At 55.5% G+C, this 17,070-nt stretch overlaps 2 protein-coding genes across 7 annotated transcripts in view; one reads left to right on the top strand and one right to left on the bottom strand.

Annotated features, from left to right (window-relative positions):
• Positions 1 to 93: 93 nt before the first annotated feature.
• Positions 94 to 8,633, bottom strand: B3GALT9 (beta-1,3-galactosyltransferase 9). Its single transcript, XM_050320304.1, has 3 exons — positions 8,386 to 8,633; positions 1,746 to 1,876; positions 94 to 1,226 (listed from the first exon to the last, which is right to left on the bottom strand). The coding sequence occupies exons 1-3, from the start codon at positions 8,631 to 8,633 to the stop codon at positions 94 to 96; spliced, it is 1,512 nt and encodes a 503-aa protein (XP_050176261.1).
• KCNT1 (potassium sodium-activated channel subfamily T member 1) overlaps positions 8,610 to 17,070 on the top strand; it is an 83,974-nt gene continuing 75,513 nt past the window's right edge. For all 6 annotated transcript variants that reach the window (XR_007629459.1, XM_050320216.1, XM_050320218.1 and 3 more), the window contains exon 1: positions 8,610 to 8,762. Coding sequence is in view for 5 of the 6 variants with exons in the window: in XM_050320216.1 (XP_050176173.1) it covers positions 8,632 to 8,762 (131 nt within the window). In the remaining variant the exon portion in view is untranslated. The remainder of the gene's footprint in view (positions 8,763 to 17,070) is intronic.

The raw sequence follows: 17,070 nt of genomic DNA, 5'->3' as shown, positions 1-17,070 counted from the left end.
GGGAGGGCATCATTGCTACTGATTCCTATGGAATGCTACAGGATAAAGCAGCTGCTAAAAGAAAATCCAACCTCTCTTCACCAAATCTAAACCCTAATTGACAAAATGAAGAACTTCATTTTTTATCCTGTCCAAGTTGAGCTGTTTGAACTTGTCAATGTAGGTCAGGACCCTGCAGGACACCAGGCTGTAGTAGGTTTCCAGCAAGGAACAATCTTCCCCACTGCTCGTTTCCTGCCAGGCTTTAAATAGCTCGTCCTCCTTCACGTTGGAAGAGGTGAAGATGAATTTGTAGCAGCACCGATTGTAGCTGATGTGCCTTCCCCCGGCAAAGCGGGAGCTGTGCATGGGAGTGATTCCAGCTCTCTTAGCGCAGATTCCCACGAAAACATCCGGGGGCACTGCCGGTGGCACCTCCTGGGCAGCCACGTAAACCTTGCGGGCGACGTCCTGGGAGACGACGAAGGCGCTGCCGTGGCAGAAATCCGGGAAGAACTCCTCGGGATACTCGTGGGTGGGAACAAAGGCAGGGCTGTGGGGGGCCCTGTCAGGCACTCCCTGGTGAACGACCCTCCCCAGGTAGATGTCCTCTAGCTGGGTTAAGCTCAGCAGGTACCCAGCCAGGCTTGCAACACCCACAAACACGTCCTCGTCTGCTTTGAGGATGAATCTCGCCTGGGGACAGAAAGTCACCGTCCACTCCACGCTCAGCAGCATCTTCTGTGTCTGCGTCTGCGGGGAATCGATGAAAGCGCCTTCAATGATGTCCCTGTGCTTCTGAGCCTCTGCACTGATCTCCAGCTGGGCGCTTTCCGAAGCTGCCTTTCCCACAGCAAACAGGGTGAGGACGGTGTAACCCCCGGTGTCCGTCACGTTGCCCCAGGTCTGCCTGATCCTGTCGCGCCTCGTCCTGTTCCCTGGGCTGCTGTGGACCAGGATGAGCAGAAACACCTCCTGGGCAGAGCACGTCGCTGCACTGCTGCCACTGCTGCCACTGCCAGACAGGTTGGCCTTGAGGGGCTCCGTGTCCAGCTTCCTGGCCCTCTCCCTGATCTCCAGAGTCTTGGCATCGGTGTAGGCCAGAGGGAAGGAACGCAGGAAATACTCCTCCAGTAAATCCGCCCCGAAGAGCAGCAGGTGGAAAAGCAGGAGGTTGAAGAGGATGAAGCACCACTGGTGAGTCCGGAGCCTGCAGAGGGTCGGCTGGGGAAGGGAAGGCACCGACACTCAGTTCTCCTGCCACTCCAACAAAAAGGCTTTCCTTCATTTTATAACATCAATCACAGCTTTTAGACCGTGGTCTTTGCATTTATTAGTTTGAAGGTGTTTTTCTCCTAGAAAGGGAAGGAATCTAAAGGAATGTACCTGTGGCTCAGCCACATCCCAAGCTGGGAAGGACATTACCATGTTGTGGTTCAGAAGGCTTCTTTTTGTGCCTCCATGTGTGGAAAGAGTAAGGAATAACCTGCTACTAATATTTTCTGACTATTTTTAAGCTGTTACTGAAGGCCTGAGGGGCTATTGAGGACCTGTCATGGTAATTCATGTCCTTGAAGAACTTCCCTATGACCTCACACTGCCCTAGGGGAGCTGGCAGGGTAAGAATCCAGGCTGAACGGGGCTTGGAGCAACCTGGGCTGGTGGAAGGTGTCCCTGCCCATGGCAGAGGGTGGAACAAGATGATCTTTGGCCTCCCTTCCAACCCAACCCATCCCATGAAAGCTGTAGGAGGCTGAAGCACTTACCTGCATGGTGGTGGGAGCTGTCCCTGCAGCAGGGGCTGTGTGGGCAGTTTGTGCCTGGCAGTGCCTGTATCTGGGTCTGCAGGATCCAGTTACTGCCCAGTACCTGCAGGCTGTGGCTTCCCCTCAGCTGTCTGGGAGGAGGAAAGATGATCCTGAGGGGGTGATCATGTTGCAGCCGCAGAAAACAAAGGGAACAAACCCCTGGCCTTTCCCTTTATTAATTTCCAACAGTTGGGGTGGGGTCTCAGCAATAAATGAAGGAACTGCTGGGGCTCCCTTGGTAAGAGGGGTCCCTGGTGCTGCTGTGAAGCTGTTGTTGATGTGCCCTTTGCTGCTGGAGTTTGGGGTTGTGTTTCGTGGTGGTTCCCAATCCGTGGTGGGAGATCCCTGCACTGAGCACTCTGCACCCCCTGAGCAGGGGGTTTGGGGTGGGAACTTGGGGGTTTGCCTTGGAGGGAGGGGCTGTGGGGGACACCCCGAGGCTGTGGGTGCTGCTGGGCCAGGCTGTTCCCAGCACATGGAGCTCTGCCCCTGGACAGGCTCCTGCCGGAGCTTCCAGGAGCTTCCATGTGTTACTGTTGGCTCAGGCCTGGGCTGGGCTGGAGCTGACTGGGCTTGGGGAGCTGCAGGGGACTGGAAGTGCTGGAGGGGGAAGTGCCAAAGACACCACAAACAGGATGGAGGTGTCAGCAGGGGGAGAGTTGGGTTTGGCAGAGGGTCTGTGGAGCCTGCAGAGCTCCGAGGGGAGAGGGGCTGGTGGGTCCCCAGGGGATGGTGGCAACGGTGCTGTTCGATGGGGAATTGAGGTGGGAGGTGTCAGTCCTCATCAGCACGACTGGGAACTCCATGTGGGAAGAGGGAAACCAGATTTCTTTTTGGTTTTGGAAAGGTGTCTCATAGGTCAGGGTGTGTTTCTGTTCCTGCCTCCTTGGGGGAACGGGTGCAAGGAGGGGACACAATGTTGCTGTGGTTTGGCTTTGATCATTCCAAACCTCCCTCAAGCATCCCTAGGGGAGCCTGGATCAGCCAAATGACCCAGGGAGATGGAGCAGAGCTTTGATTTCTGGCTTGGGATGTCCAGGATTAATCCCCCACCTCTGGCTGAGCCCCTCAGCTCTCCCAGCTGTGTTTGGGAAAACACAGGGAGCAAAAGGAATTGCGGATGAAAACAGCTCCTCAAAATGTGGTCACAGCTTGGAAGTGCATCCTGCCCCCAAACACATCCTGCTTTAGGCTTCCCCAAAAGAGGGAGAACTCATTTCCCAGAGCCTGTGTGTCAGCTGGGCTGCAGCTTCATCATCTGGAGCAGCCTCACACTCTGAAATCCTCCCCAAAGTTGTGCTTTGAAGCCTGGGGAGCTGAGCTGTCAGCACGGGAAGTGTCAGTTCAGTGAGTGCTCTGAAGGAAAAAGCTAAGAAGGAGACCCCTTTCATGTACAATAATACAACCCTGCCCCCTCAGCTTCCCATCCTGGGGGGAAAAAAAAAAAAGCAGTCCTCTGAAGATGTTAATGAGCAAATAAGTACTAAGTGTATGAAACCCCTTCCATTAAAAATGGTGTGTCCTTAGAATAATGATAAAATAATAATTATACACCCCATCTGTGTGTCATCCCTGTGGCAATTAGGCCCAGCATGGTGCTTGCAGCGCTGCTCCAGTCATTGCTTCAGCTCTGCTTTGTGGGGGCAGCAGGAGCTCTGATACCACATCTGCACTATTGACACTCCCCAACCACGGCATGAGCAGCTCCCAGATGTGGGGTTTTGTTTATCCACAGAGCCTGCCTGAGTCCCACTGGGAGAAAGCTGAGGAACAGCAAGGAAAAGACTCCTGAAGGGTAAAGTAACTGGTCTGGGAGTTCAGGGACTCTGCCTGGGGGTGATCCCTCCATCACCTTTAAACCCAGGATTCAGGGCAGTGCAACACCCAGCAGCTCACGTGTGACCTTGTCTCACTTTTCAGATGGATAAAGTGAAGCTCATTCAGGGAAATCCTCACTCCCAGGGAGAGCCCAGAGTTTCCTGAAGAAGAGGGAATTCAGGACCCCCAAGTGGCTGAAGTCAGGTCAGTGGGGTAGGAATGCTGTCCCTACAGCTGCACTGAAACCCTGCACAATCCTGTGGGTGTAAATTAGGGAAACAGCCAGGAAAGCAGGTTTTCCTGAGCCACAGAACTCGGGTGTTTTCACATTTTCCTTGAATTTTATGTCCAAGCAAACCTCATTACAGGAGCAGGAATGTACCAGTAACTCTGCAGACAACCTGACCTGCCCTAAAGATGTGAGTGTTCAGATTGAAGGATGTTTGGAGTTTGGGTTTGCTTTTTTTTTTGAAAGGAAGAGCCCTGACCTCCTGCCAGATCCAAAGAGCAGAGCAGAGGTTCCAGGAGGGCAGTGGGAGATGCTGTGGAGCAGGAGGTGCCCGGGGCAGGCAGGGTGGGCAACATGCTGAGAGGAGCAGCCGAACCCACAGCTTCTTCAAACACCTCCTAGAGCCTCCTGGCTTCCCTCCCAGTGCTGGGAACATTTGGAAGGGGGAAGCAGAGCCTGGCTGGTTTCTGTTCTGCTTGACTCTGCTTCGTGAGGATGTGAAGGCTTCGGATGACGCACCATTCTCAGGCGCTGGTGCAGGAGAGGGTGGATGGATGGGGTTTGTTGGGAAAATCCAGTGAAAATCGGTTTTTTTCCTCAATATAAATTTGTTCAGATATAAAAACTTGAGGCTCAGCCTGCCCCAGGTGTCTGTGTGGTTGCTCTGTGCTGAGCCCTGTCCTTCCCTGCAGGGTGGACACCCCTCTCCATGCCCCACGGTGCCCCCAGCTCTCAGGCTCTTCCCAAAAGATGGATCGATTCCCACAGGCAGGTTTTCAGATTTTTCACTCCACTGTCGCTCCAGAGGCAGGGCAGAACCCACCTGTAGGCAGGCAGCTTTTGTGGCACTACATCCCTTTCCACAAGGCACTCCCTGTGCCCTCATGGAGACACTTGGCTTATTTTAAGGGTCAGAGCTGCCCCCTGTCATCCCACCAGTCCCCAGATGGGATGCTCTGGGAACACAAAGCACTCCCAGAGTCCCCACTGTTCCAGCCTGCCTTTTGCAGGGTTTCACACAGACCTGAGAGCACGAGGGGCTGCAAAGGGACTTGTCTGGTTTTTAATAACAGCATCACTTGCAAGAAGCAGAGACGGCTGTTTTGGTCTTAGTCACCTAATGGCAATGTTTGTGCTTGAAGAGATGATTCAGCTCTTGCAGGCAGCTCTTCACCTTACCTTCTCCAAGGGGTTTGGGGGATGACGGAAGAGGGGGCTTTGTAAGAGTTCCACAGAGTGTGTTTCACTTAGTTTTGATATTTAATGTCCCTTTGGGTGTTAAATATAAGTAGAAACCTGAAAGCCAAGCGGAGGAACCTGAGCACTGACACACCAGCCAAACAGCTCCTGGTGTGCAGGTGGAGGTGTCTTTGCCTCTGATTTAATGGCTCACTTGATGACACTAAAACCAGGTTTTTATAGCCAAGTTCCCTGCACTCTTTTTTTATTTTTTTTTTCTTTGCAGGCATCAGTCTCGGAGTTCCAGAGCTGACTCTTTTTGTTTGGCATGTTTGATTATTACTTCTTGAGATCAGTGACAGCTTTGACAGCTACCTACCTCTGTATTCCCGGACAGAGACATCCCAGCCCCCTGTGTGTCTGGAAGTGCTGCTTCAGCCTTGGAAATGCTGAGCTGAACATGAGCTGAGAGTGGAGAGAGCATGAACTTGTGGAAAATGTGGAGCTGTGAGGCCAGGGGGCCGAGCGGGTTCTCCTCACCAAGATGCCACCAGGAGAGAGAAGCTGTTTATTTTGCAGCAGCCCAGCAGTCCCCCTGTTGTTGCTCATTCTCACAGTGTGCTGTGAGGGTGCTTTGCTCTTTCATTGCCTGGAGCCAGGCTCAGGCTGGATTTGTGCCTGGCAGGTTGAGATTCCCATGAAATTCCTTTGACAGGCACAGCATCGGCAGCAGCGTCGGGGCCTTGAGTCCGGCCGTGCTTTGACTGCGGTCGGTCCACGCTCCGACAGCATTTACAGCTGGGAGTGGATCCTGTGCCGCTGTTCCCAATTCCCTGGTCCCTCTGGGGCTGGTGGGGGGTCCACGTGTGTCTGGGTGATGCACCCAAAAAGGCAAAGCTGCCCAAGCTCAGGGAGGGAAACGGGAGCTGGAGGCAGGTTCTGGGGCTCGAGCAATGCCCCAACCCGTCCTCTCCAGGTCCTGAGGTGCTGGATGGATCCAGCTGTGCTCCCACTGGTGCCCCAGGGATGGAGAGGGGGCTGCAGCCCTCCCAGCTGTGGCCACTGTCCCCCATCAGCCTCTGGCAGGGTGCTCGAGGTTATCAGGACAAGGACACCCTCGGACACGAATCCCTGGAGCACCACGGTGAGCTGGACTCGGGTAATGTGCTCTGCAGAAAATGACTTTCTCTCTCCCTCCTGTCTCTGACTCATCCCATTTTTGCCTCCCACAGATTTATTTATTGCTCTCCCAGACACAGAAACAGCCGAGTTGAGTCTCCCTGCCCTGTGCCAGCCCCTCCTGGAGCAGTGATCTGCCAGAGCTTCCCCACACTCACCCCTGGGGGGTCTCATTCCCAGCCATTCCCAGCAACCCCCCTGTGCTGCTCCCCCAGCCTGGCTCTGCTCTGGAGAGCTCTTGTGTTCCCATGGAGCACATGGCCCTGCAAATGGCATCCCTGGATGTGCCTGTTCCCTGGCGCTGCTCACTCCCTGCCGGGCGGGACTCCCCTCGGGATCTGTGCTCTCCTGCTCCGGGGTGGGGTGGGAATGTGAGGATGCTGAAGGGGCTTCCCAGCAGAGCTGTGGGGGCTGAGGGAGTCCAGAGGAGGAGGGAGTGTCCTGTAGTAGGTATGTGAAATCCTGGTTAATTGGATGTTTGCGTTAATAGGGTGAGTTAATTTCCCTCTTTGGGAAACGGGGATTTGTAGCATCGATGGCATTTCGGGAAGCACTGCAGCTGGGGGCAGGGAGGACCAGCTCAGCCAGAGCCGTGCCCCCAAAATGCTGAATGCTGCCTTTGCTGAGAATGCTGCTGTGCCTTCCCCCACCTCCCCCTTGGCTTTGGGGGTGCAGGGAATCGAGCCGGAGTTGGGAGCAGTCCCCAGGACAAGGGTTCTCTTTGGGTAGGATCCCACCCAAGTGGGAGAGCTTGTCCCTGTGCAGTCCCCCTGCCACACAGAGGGGCTGGGGTGGCACCAGTGCCCTTCCAGGGCAGGGGCAGGTGGGACCAGACCCCCCTTCACTGCTCGAGCTCCAGGATTTGGATGGGGACGTTCCCTTCTGGTTCTTTCTGTTTCGTTTTCCTCTTTTCTCCCCGTCCCCACCCCCCGTAACTGTTTTTAAAGAATTCCTCCCCCACGCCTGTGTTATCACCCAGCGTGTCAATACGCTCCGTGCCACCCACCCCCTCCTCCCGGAGCCGCACGTTAACGATTTGCACCAGATAATGCCAGGCAATTAGTGAATGAAGAATAACCTTCCCACTTAAAAGCATGATGGGTCGGGAAGCATCACGCGGGTGGATTGCACGGGGAGTATTAATTGCTTTTCTCTCCAATGACTCCCAGTGTAGGAGAGTCCATATGGAGGGAGAGGAGGAGGAAGAGGTGCTGCGGGAGAAACAAAGTGTCTGGTCCTGGCGAGGAGCTGTGAAGAGCCTCGGAGTGGGCCCTTCCCTCTGGAGCGGGGGGTTGTGGCACAGCGGGGGCTGTGGCACCGTGGGATCCAAGGCCCGGGGGTCCCGGGAGCAGTGGGTGGGGAGGGTGGGGGGATCCCGGGGTCAGGGGGAGCTGATGGAGAGAAACCACCGCTCTGGGAGCAGCTCCTGAGCGGTGTCACCTCCCCGGGGTGTGACTGAATCAGGGTTTGGTGTTTTGGGTGGTGGCGCGCAGTGGGAGCTGCTCGGTTTGCAGCTGTTCACATCTGGCCCACGAGGGGGGACACAGTTTTGGGGCACTCTGTACTTGGCCACGTCGTTACAGGTGGCACCTCCTGACTCCTGGGGCTGAACTTGGAGGGGAGAGAAGGCACCTCGGGTCCACCCCGTTAACCCTTTCCCGGAGCCAGCCGGCTCGTCTCCAGGCGGATCCCGCTGTCCCTGGGCTGGGGCCATTCCCCAGCGGGGCCGTGTTGTTGCAGCAGGGCCCCCCTGGGAGATGAACGCCCCCGGCCCGGGCGCGCAGCACGGCACAGGAATTCCCCGCAGGCAGCGGCTCGGCCCGGCTGTTTGCGTTTGGCACAACCCCGAGGCGCAAATATTTGTGTGGGAAGTAGAAATGAAAACCAAAGGGGGGGGGGAAGATAAAAGAAAAATCAAGAAAAGAAGAAAGGAAAACGCAGAGGGGAGGAGAGGGAAAAAGGAAAGGGAAAAGGAAAGGGGGAAAAGGAAGAGGAAAAGGAAAGGGGAAAAGGAAAAAGAAAATAAAGAAAGCAAAGCCCCCCGGGGGTCGTGCAGAGGCCGGAGGCGAGGGACGCGCCCCGGGGGTCGCCGACTCCCACCCCGGCGCGGGGGTCGCGGGGCCGGGGCGGGGTCCGAGGGGGCAGGCGCGGCCCCGCCGGTGCCGCCCCCGGCCCGCCCGCACAGCCCCGCACCTGTTGCCGCCCGCGCCCCGCCGCGCTCCCCGCGGCGCCAGCCCCGCCATGCGGAGCGCCCGCGCTGCCCGCGCGCTGCTGCGGGGCGAGCCGTGATGGGCGCGGGGCACCGGCAGCGGGACCGGGACCGGGACGGCGGCGCAGGCTCTGCCCGCGGCCGGCAGCCCCCGGCCCGCGCCCCCGGCAGCGAGAGCCGCCCATGCCCTGCCCCGCCTCGCCGCGCCGGGGCCCCGCGCCGCTGCGCCCATGCCGTTCTCGGGCGAGGAGCGGAGCCTGCAGGGCATCTACAAACCGGCGGGGCCGGCGGAGGGGCGGCCGCTCTGCCCCGAGTGCTACACCAACCGCTCCTTCGTGTACGACGATGGCAGCGCGCACAGGTACCGGGGGTGCCGCGGTGCGGTGGGGTGGGATGAGGGGGGGGACATCTGGGGGCGCTCCGCCTGTGCCGCCGTCGTGGGGGAGCCCCTCGTGCAGCCGGGGAAGCCCCTTCCCCTCCCGGGTGGGAGCGGCAGGACCCCCGACCCGCACGCCCACCGCACTCCCCGTGCCCCCAGCCTGGGGGAAAGTTTCGGTGGCGCTTCCAGGCCTGGCTGGGGGTCCCTGCGAACGCCCCTCCGGGCACAGCACCTCGGGAATGGAGCAGTCGGGGGCTGCCTGGCTGCGAGGAAGGGGTGCTTGGAGACCCCCGAGCAGTTCCCGGTCACGTCTTTCTTTGGAAGAGGGTGGATGCTGCCCTTCTGTCGAGCCCAGCACGGACCGAGGCCACGCTCCGGGGCGTGTTGGTCGGGCAGGGTTTGGCTGAGCCCTGAAACCACAACAAAGCCAAGGGGTGAAAATACACGCAGGCAAAACCCTACATTTCCACAGTTGCATCACAGCCCGTGGTCCGGCTTTGGGCTGGTTTCGTGCCCAAGTTCCAATGTCCAGTCTGAGGGAGGGGCTGCGGTGTGGAGGGGAAGGGCTGCTCGAGGGGATCACAGGGACTCTGCTTCTCTTGTGCCCGGCAGCAGCAGCTGCTTCTCCCATTGGAACGAGTGCTTACTGCTGAAGCGTCCCAGCTTTTCCTCATAAATCTTTTATATTATCATTGTTCTGATTAAATTTTCTAGTGCGGTCTTTATGACTGTCACACTCATCAAATGTCAGCTCAAATGAGCAAGTGAAGTGTGTGCATATCAACTCGTGCTTGGCAGATAAGGACCTTGGCTGGCTTTGTGCCCTGGGCTGCTCAGCTGGGGTTTTCTGCGTTGGCATCTGCTCTCTATGATTTAGGGTAACAATCTTCTATACCTAAAAACCTAAGTGAAAAAAGAAGGAATAGTGCGTTTGGCGAGCTCTTTAACTCGCAATACGTTTCCACTGACTGGGCAATTAGCGAAATCGTTGAATGTTGGGTTTGGGGATTAAGTGCCTCATGATCACCCCTGCTGTCCCCTTTGTCAGAGGCACAATGCCCAGTGTGCCCAAGGACCCCCTAAGTCCTGAGCACCCGTTTGGCTGCCTTGGGCACGCCAGGGTGGCTGCAGAGCACGCTGCCTTCCCCAGAGCCAACTGCCTCGTTTTGCAGCTGTGCTCGGTGTGTTTGCAGAAACGACACCCTTGAGGAGGTCGTGGAACGTGTCTGTGTGTGGGGGAAGATCAGGGATCAGGCTGGAGACGACAGCTCGTGGAGGGTTCCCCACTCCAGCGTTACAGGGTGATGATTAATTGCTCCTCATTACGCTCAGCCCTGCACAGGGTCATTTATCCTCATCTAAAAAGCACAACAAAATCCTTGCTCCAAGGTCCTCCTGCCTGTCTCTTTCAATCTGAATAGAAGAGCTTTGTTTCATAATTATGATCATCCAGCTCGATGTGTTTCTAACCCCCTCAGGCTGCGGGGAGGTTGAAAAATGCCATCGCTCTCCGTGGCTTGTCTTGCCTGCCCTTGTGTCTGGCCCTTTGCTGCCCTTCTGGAGATATTAAACAAGCTGGTTGGAGCCCCCGGGGCTCAGCGTTTCCCCAGCTCCAGCTCGGAGCAGCCTGGTCTCTAATGTACTTTTTCAGAGCTGTTCAGCCGAAGAAGAAGCAGAAAATGATTGTAAATGGGCTAAAGGGACAGGGCAGAGCAATAATCACCATCTCCCCCATTAGACGATCCCAGGGGCCCCCTGGGCTAATCTGCTGCTTGGCTTCCTCTTCTGCAGCTTGCACTGGGGGGGCACATCAGTGTCATCATCCACACGTAACAACCTGCTGTTGCTCGGCCTCTGCCTGATTGTCCCTGGGTTTCACCTCGAGAGGGCTGTGGGGTTTGTGGGGTTTGTGTCTGACAGGGGCACAATCCCCGGGGCAGATCAGGGCTCAGGAGCCCGATGATATCTCCTCCCTGTGCCTCCTCCCTGTGCTCCCAGGCACAGCTGTGGGTGTGATGGCAGACGAGCAGCCCCTGTCACCAAAGGTGTGGGTGAAGGGTGTGAAAACCAGACCATCTCCCAGCAGCAGAGACGTAGAACGAGTTCACTGAACCTTCTGCTGAATGTTCAGGGGACTTCAGCTGGGCTGAAATAAATGGAAGCCTCGATTATCCCCTCCCTTGGCAAGTCTAGAGGTGTCTGAGAAGCTGTTCAAGAGAAATTCCATGTTCTCGGTTGCCTGAGTGTGGAGATGTGTGTGTAAACATCTGTGAGCCTCCTCCTGGCCCTCTTTCTAAGGGGACGACGGTCCTGAAAGTCCCTTCCAGGTGGAAAGCAAGGGGTTAACTGTAAAAGCACTTGAAAGTTTGTTTGGAGAGTAAATACACATTTCTGGCACCCAGAGGGTAGAAATAGCCTAATTTTTACTTTCCTGCCTCATGGGAAATCTGGGTAAATGTTTGTACGAGGAGCCGGGCTGTCACTTAGGAGAACGTTCAGGATTTCCTTTGCCTTGCCCATGTAAGGGCACTCTGGGCTGCGATGGAGGAGCGGCCAGATGGAAGGACTCACCCAAAAATACCCGGCACGAGCCCGGGGGGCCGGCGGGAGAGGCAGGGCCGGGCCCGGAGGAGCCTTTGGCTTTTCCCTGGGCCGCCTCCCGCTGCCATGGCTGGATAGAGCGGGAGGAGAGGGGAGCAGGAGCTGCCTGGAGCAGCTGCTGGGCGGCATCACATGCTGGAGTTACACGTATGTGGCTTTTCTCCTGTCTGTTCTGAACGTTTCTGAAAGCTCTGTGGGGGCTGCTGCGCTCAGCTCGGGCTCTGGGAGGTTGTTTATCCCCCTGCTGCGGGATTGGGAGCGGGATGAGGAGGGGAGGTGGATCCCAGCTGCTCCGGAGCTGAGGTTGGGGGCTGGAGAGCAGCAGTGAGGGAGGTGGAAACCAGGAGGTATCCGAGCAGCAAAGGTGTGGAACACGTTCAGTGAACCTTCAGCTGGGCTGAAATAAATGGAAGCCTCGATTTATCCCCTCCCTGGGCAAATCTAGAGGTGTCTGAGAAGCTGTTAAAGGGAGATTCCATCTCGGTTGCCTGAGTGTGGAGATGTGTGTGTAAACATCTGGGAGCGACATCTGTAAACAACCCCTGAGCACTGCTGGCCTGGAAGCTCAGGATGTGCCTTTGGAATGCCAGCTGGCTTTGGCAGGGGCTTGGTTTGACAGGGGTGGGGTCTGTCCTCAGTCCCACCTGGCTGGGCAACCAGGAGAGGTCTTTTGGCCCTAAAAATCAACAGGAAGATTTTGGAGCAGTGGCAGAAGGATTAAAAATGCCCGTAGGCACCTTCTGGTCAAAGGCAGAAGGAAAGGAAGAAGCATTGGTTAAGTGTGAGCACTGATCCAGGCCTGGGATGGCTCTCCCATGGCTTCTCCTGCTAATCCTGAGATGTATCCAAGGAACTGTCTCAGTTTAGCACCAGGATGGTCCCTGCAGTGACAGCCTGTTGTTGTCTCTTAAGTTTTCCATTTTCTGGAAATGAATATAAAGAGGATTCTTTGGCAGAGCTTGCACTGAACCAGACTGTGTAGCTAATTAATAACCAGTTCCTCCAGGCAAGAGAACTGGCTTGGACATTTATCAGCTTCCAAAAAGTCAACCTTGTGGATTGCAGCAACTGTTGCTTTGGCTGCCCGTGGGGATCCTGGCCTTGCTGTTCTGGGGGAAATTGCAGTGGGGAGCCATAAAAACTGCAGGGCCAAACACTCTGTATTTTCAGAGTGTTTATGTAGCAGAGAAAAGAAGGAATTCTGCTCTTGTTTTCCTCAGACAGTTAGGAAAGGGGAGCAGGTGGTTCTGGAGTGCTCCAGGAGAGCACCTGCCAGCACACCTGGGTCGGTGGGAAGAGCTTTTTGGGACCCCCCCAAAACCAAGTTTAACAAAGGACCCCCTATGAGCTGAGTGTTCTCCTTTACTGGGGAACAGCAAAATAGGTCATTGCCTGTGCTCAGGGCTCTTTTCTGCTCTGCAAAAATATTTACAGCCTCTATTTGAATCCTCCCCATTCTCCTCCAGCGACCTCTCCCTGACCCCCACGCCTGGTTCCCGAGTGCTGCACGCAATTTGTTTTGGAGCCTGTGAAGGTTGCTCTTGCATCCTTGCCAGGCTGGGCTGGAGTGTGGGACATCTCATTCATCCTTCTCGTGAATAAAACCAGGCCGTGTCTGAGCTCAGGTGCCTCTGGCCTGGTGTCCTTCTGAAGTGGCTGGTGAAGCTGCGAGAGGGAAGGTTGAGATCAGGTATTGGGAAGGAATTCTCGGCTGGGAGGGTGGGCAGGCCCTGGCACAGGTTGCCCAAAGAAGCTGTGGCTGCCCCTGGATCCCTGGGAGTGTCCAAGGCTGGGTTGGGAGGGCTTGGAGCAGCCTGGGCTGGTGGAAGGTCCTTCCCAGGGCTGTGCTGCTGCAGCCTGTCGTGGGGATCCTGGAGATTGGACCCAGTGGCTGTGCTTTGACCACCTGCATGGATGCCCTGAGATTCACCTGCTCCCTCTTGAACCTGTTGGTACTTTCTGCCTCCACAAGAGGCTGTGGCTCCTTTGATGCAGCTGTTCTGTGGCAAAACATGCTGCTTTTCCCTTTGATCTCCCTGTGCTCCTGTGATGTGTTTGCTCCTTGGTCCTCCGCTCTGATTTTTGTCTGCCTTTCATCACTTCTCTTTCCAGGCTTAAGACTCCTCCTGATCTGTTGGGCCTCTCCCTGTACAAACCACTTTACAACCTGTAGTTGTCTCTGGTGCCCTTTTCTGTGCTGTATCCTTTCTGAAGAGAGGAAACCAGGAGTGTCTGGGACCCCGTGCTGTATAAAAACTCCCCCCAACATTTTGGGGCTTGCCCACCACTGCAGCTGTTGGCTTTGTGGCATTATCTGTGAGTTTGGCTCTTTTTCTGGCTGCTAGTTTGCAGAGCTCCTGGTGCCTGTGCAGGAAGGTGATTTCCCCCCTCTCCCGTTGCATCAGTTGGCATTTATCGATGCTAATTTTCCTCTGACATTTTACCATCGGGTCTCTCAGTGGCACAAGGTCCTCCTGCAGCTGTTTACAGTCTGGCTCCAGTTTGCCCATCCTGGGTGATTTGCAGTCATCCCCATCCCTCCTGAAGCCGTGGAACAGCTGAGAGCCTCGTGGGACCCCCCAGGTGTTTGCTTCAATGTTCCCCTTCTGTTTGTCTCCCGTCTCCTGCTCCAGCAGACACCTCCCTGTCTGCCCCATCACACCCTGGCCTGGCAGGTGTGCTGACAAACCTCCCTCTCGGGGGTTATTTCTGGAAGACTTTGTGTTTTCGAGCAGTGTGAAAAGACTCTTCCTCCTCCCACGTCCCCTCTATTATTTTCTGCTTTCAGTCTCATGCAGGGAGGGGTCTGGAGTGGGGAGAAGTTTCTTTTCCATGGTCCATCCCTCACTGCTTGGAGCAGCCTGGGGCTGTGGCAGGGAGGATTTTCCCAGCAGTTTTTTGGCAAGGATTAGCACTTTCTTGAGCTTGAAGCCCTTTTTTTTTAATTATTATTTTCTTCACATGAACCTGGAAGCTACTGGGCACTGACAAATGTGGTACAGGATATAACAGCTTGGGCTGAGGGGGAGGATTTGTGTCCTGTGGGATATCAGAATCACTCCTGAGGAGGGTGATTCGGGAGAGCAACGAGCTCTGCCTCGAGAGCTTCTCCTTGCTCATCCTGAGAGCTGGGAGCAGACAGCTTTGCCCTGCCTGCAGCTGTTCCCCTGCCAAGATGAGGGCTTTGGCTGCTTCCCAAGGTGGAGAGGGGGACACTGCTCCCAGGTAAGCTCCACGTGGGAGGGGAAGTGCCAGGAAGAGCCAGGTTGGGCAATGGCAAAAGGGCAAAGGACTTGCAAGGCTCATTTTTAGGGGAGCTGAGGTTTCCTCTCTCCTGGGCTGGAGCAGGGAGGGCTGCTGGCACCTTCACATGGGTGCACTGGCTGTGATGATTTGTGGAGACTGAACAAAATCCTCGTGGGAGAACTGTAAGTTGGCTTCCTGGTGTTCCTCATGATCCCAGCAGCTGGAGCAGCAGGAATCCGTGGCACAGCTGAGGAGGAGGCTGGGCAGGAGCTCCTGTCTGTGAGTGAGGGGTGGAGGCTGGCTGTGTTGCCTGTGGGAATTGTGTTGCCCCCCTCAAGCAGGTGATGGTAGAGGGTTGGCTCTTGGCTCCAGGGGCAGAGCTGGAGGCTGTGACAGGGGAATTGCTCTCTTTTTACCGTATTAATCTGTTTAGGTTTGAGGTTTGTCACGGTTGGGTGGCATGAATCACGAGCCTGGCATTATCCCTGTGTGCAGCAGCACCCTGTCATTAAGGGCTGGGGGGTTTCCCTGGGGAGTCTGGAGTGCACAGCCTCCGAAATCCCCGTGGCACTGGCGGGGCCTCGCTCTGAGGGGATGATTTCTGCAGGGAAATCACGAGGGATGATTTCTCCAGCAGTGTCAGTCCTGGCTGCTTCATTCCTTGGGCCCTGGGGTTGATTCTGCTTTTGGATGAGCTGGCACATGCTCCCAGGCCACCTCAGCAGCTGTGACGGGCAAGAGCAGGCGATGTCCCTGCTGGGAAAGGAGCGGGTGCTCCGGGAAATCCGCTACTCCCTCGGCACAGAGCTCCGACAACCGAGGCAGAGCCTCACGTGTCAGGCCGTAAATAGCCCTGGAGATGGCTGAGTCAGGAGTTTCCCAGCAGGGCTGGTGACCTTGGCCTGGCAGGGTGAGCCTGGTTTGGATCTGTCCCTTCCTCTGAGGCCCTTCAGGGATGGGATGGTGGGAGTGGGACCCTCGGAGACCTTTCCCAAGGACGTTGGGAGGGGGAGCGGAGCTGTGGCCTTAGGGAAGCAGGGCTTGGTGTGTTGTGCTGTGAGTGATCACCTGAGCTAATTTGCATTCTATTTGCATATTTACACACCAGAATAGACCGGTTGCAGATCACAGAATCACAGCATGGTTTGGGTCTTAAGGGACCTTAAAGATCATCCAGTTCCAACCCCCTGGCTCAGCAGGAACACCTCCCATAGACCTGGTGGCTCAGGTTGGTTCCACCAGACCTCCCACTACTCCAGGCTGCTTTTTCTTTTTGGTACCAGTAAGGATTGCCAAGAAAAGATGAGGAGGCCCCAGCCCAGGCTCGAGGAGTGGGAGCTGGTCCCCTCACCTGCCAAGAACCGAGGGTGTGTAGGATGTGCTTTCTCTCCTCGTTTCTCCAGTGTTATCTGGGCTCTGCAATCACCAGAGACATCAGCATGGCTGCTCTGCCTTTGCTTCTGCTGGACCCTCTCAGCACTACCAGGCCTTCCAGACAGGATGCTTTGGAGGAAGGGGATGGCTGTGGCTCACTCCTCCTGGATCCCTTCCCCTTGGCATGGAAAACTGGGGGGGAGCCGAGCTGCCTGTGCCACTGGTGTGCTCCATGTGCTGCTGTGGGATGAGAGAAGGGTGAAAAGGCTGCTCAGTGGGGCTCTGCCTTCCCTGAGCTTTTACCTTGGCACACAAAGCACTCATGTGCATCAGGCCAGAAGGGAGCGGGGAGCCGTGGGGTTGAATTGCTAATATGGGGTTGTCTAATAACAAAAACCAGCTCTGGACCTGGAAGGTACAATTTCTACTTTTATCTTCTGGAAAAATAGCATTTGCCAGCAGGGGAAAGGCTTGTGGAGCTTTGCACTGACTCACTCTTCCTGTTCATTTTCCACGTGAAATACACAAAATGCTAATTTTTCTGCGGGGCCTGCGGTGTTAAATTGCCTGTGCTTGTTGAAAATGAAGCCATGGGTGGATTTGTCACAGGGCTTGGCAGTCCTGGAGAAGTTTTGAGCAACAGCAGCTCCTGACATGGACAAATCCGACTGGGGAGGTGCAGAGTTGGTTGCAGGAGTTTTATCTGGGAGACTGAGCCCTCCAACCCTATATTATGTGTGTATATTTATATAGATATATGTGTGTATATATTTATATATATATATATATGTGTATATATTTATATATATGTGTGTATATATTTTTATATATGTGTGTGTATATATTTATATATGTGTGTGTGTCTGTATATTTATATATGTTCTGCAGCTGTTTGGACCCACAAAAGGTGACTTGGGCCAAAGCTGCTCAGAGTAGCTGGAAATAATGTTACAATGGTCCTGCTCACATCCCTTGGAGCACTTTAAACTCAGAGGGGGAAAAAAACCCAAACCAAAATCGAAAAGAGAGGGGAGAACAACTGTAACCTGGTAACCATAAGAGCTGTGGG

The sequence above is a fragment of the Myiozetetes cayanensis genome, unplaced genomic scaffold, assembly GCF_022539395.1.
Source record: "Myiozetetes cayanensis isolate MyiCay16 unplaced genomic scaffold, myiCay2020 scf23, whole genome shotgun sequence".
Taxonomy (NCBI): domain Eukaryota; kingdom Metazoa; phylum Chordata; class Aves; order Passeriformes; family Tyrannidae; genus Myiozetetes; species Myiozetetes cayanensis.
Note: the sequence above shows the minus strand (reverse complement) of the source record. Positions and strands in the feature narration are given on the sequence as shown.

What these genes read in the sequence shown, in the direction of transcription:
- B3GALT9 (XM_050320304.1), bottom strand. Translation starts at nt 8,633, where the DNA reads ATGGGCGCAGCGGCGCGGGGCCCCGGCGCGGCGAGGCGGGGCAGGGCA. An exon ending in CGGGGCGCGGGCGGCAACAG is followed by an intron (nt 1,877 to 8,385) that starts GTGCGGGGCTGT and finishes TCCTCCTCCCAG; the next exon opens with ACAGCTGAGGGGAAGCCACA. An exon ending in CAGCTCCCACCACCATGCAG is followed by an intron (nt 1,227 to 1,745) that starts GTAAGTGCTTCA and finishes AGGAGAACTGAG; the next exon opens with TGTCGGTGCCTTCCCTTCCC.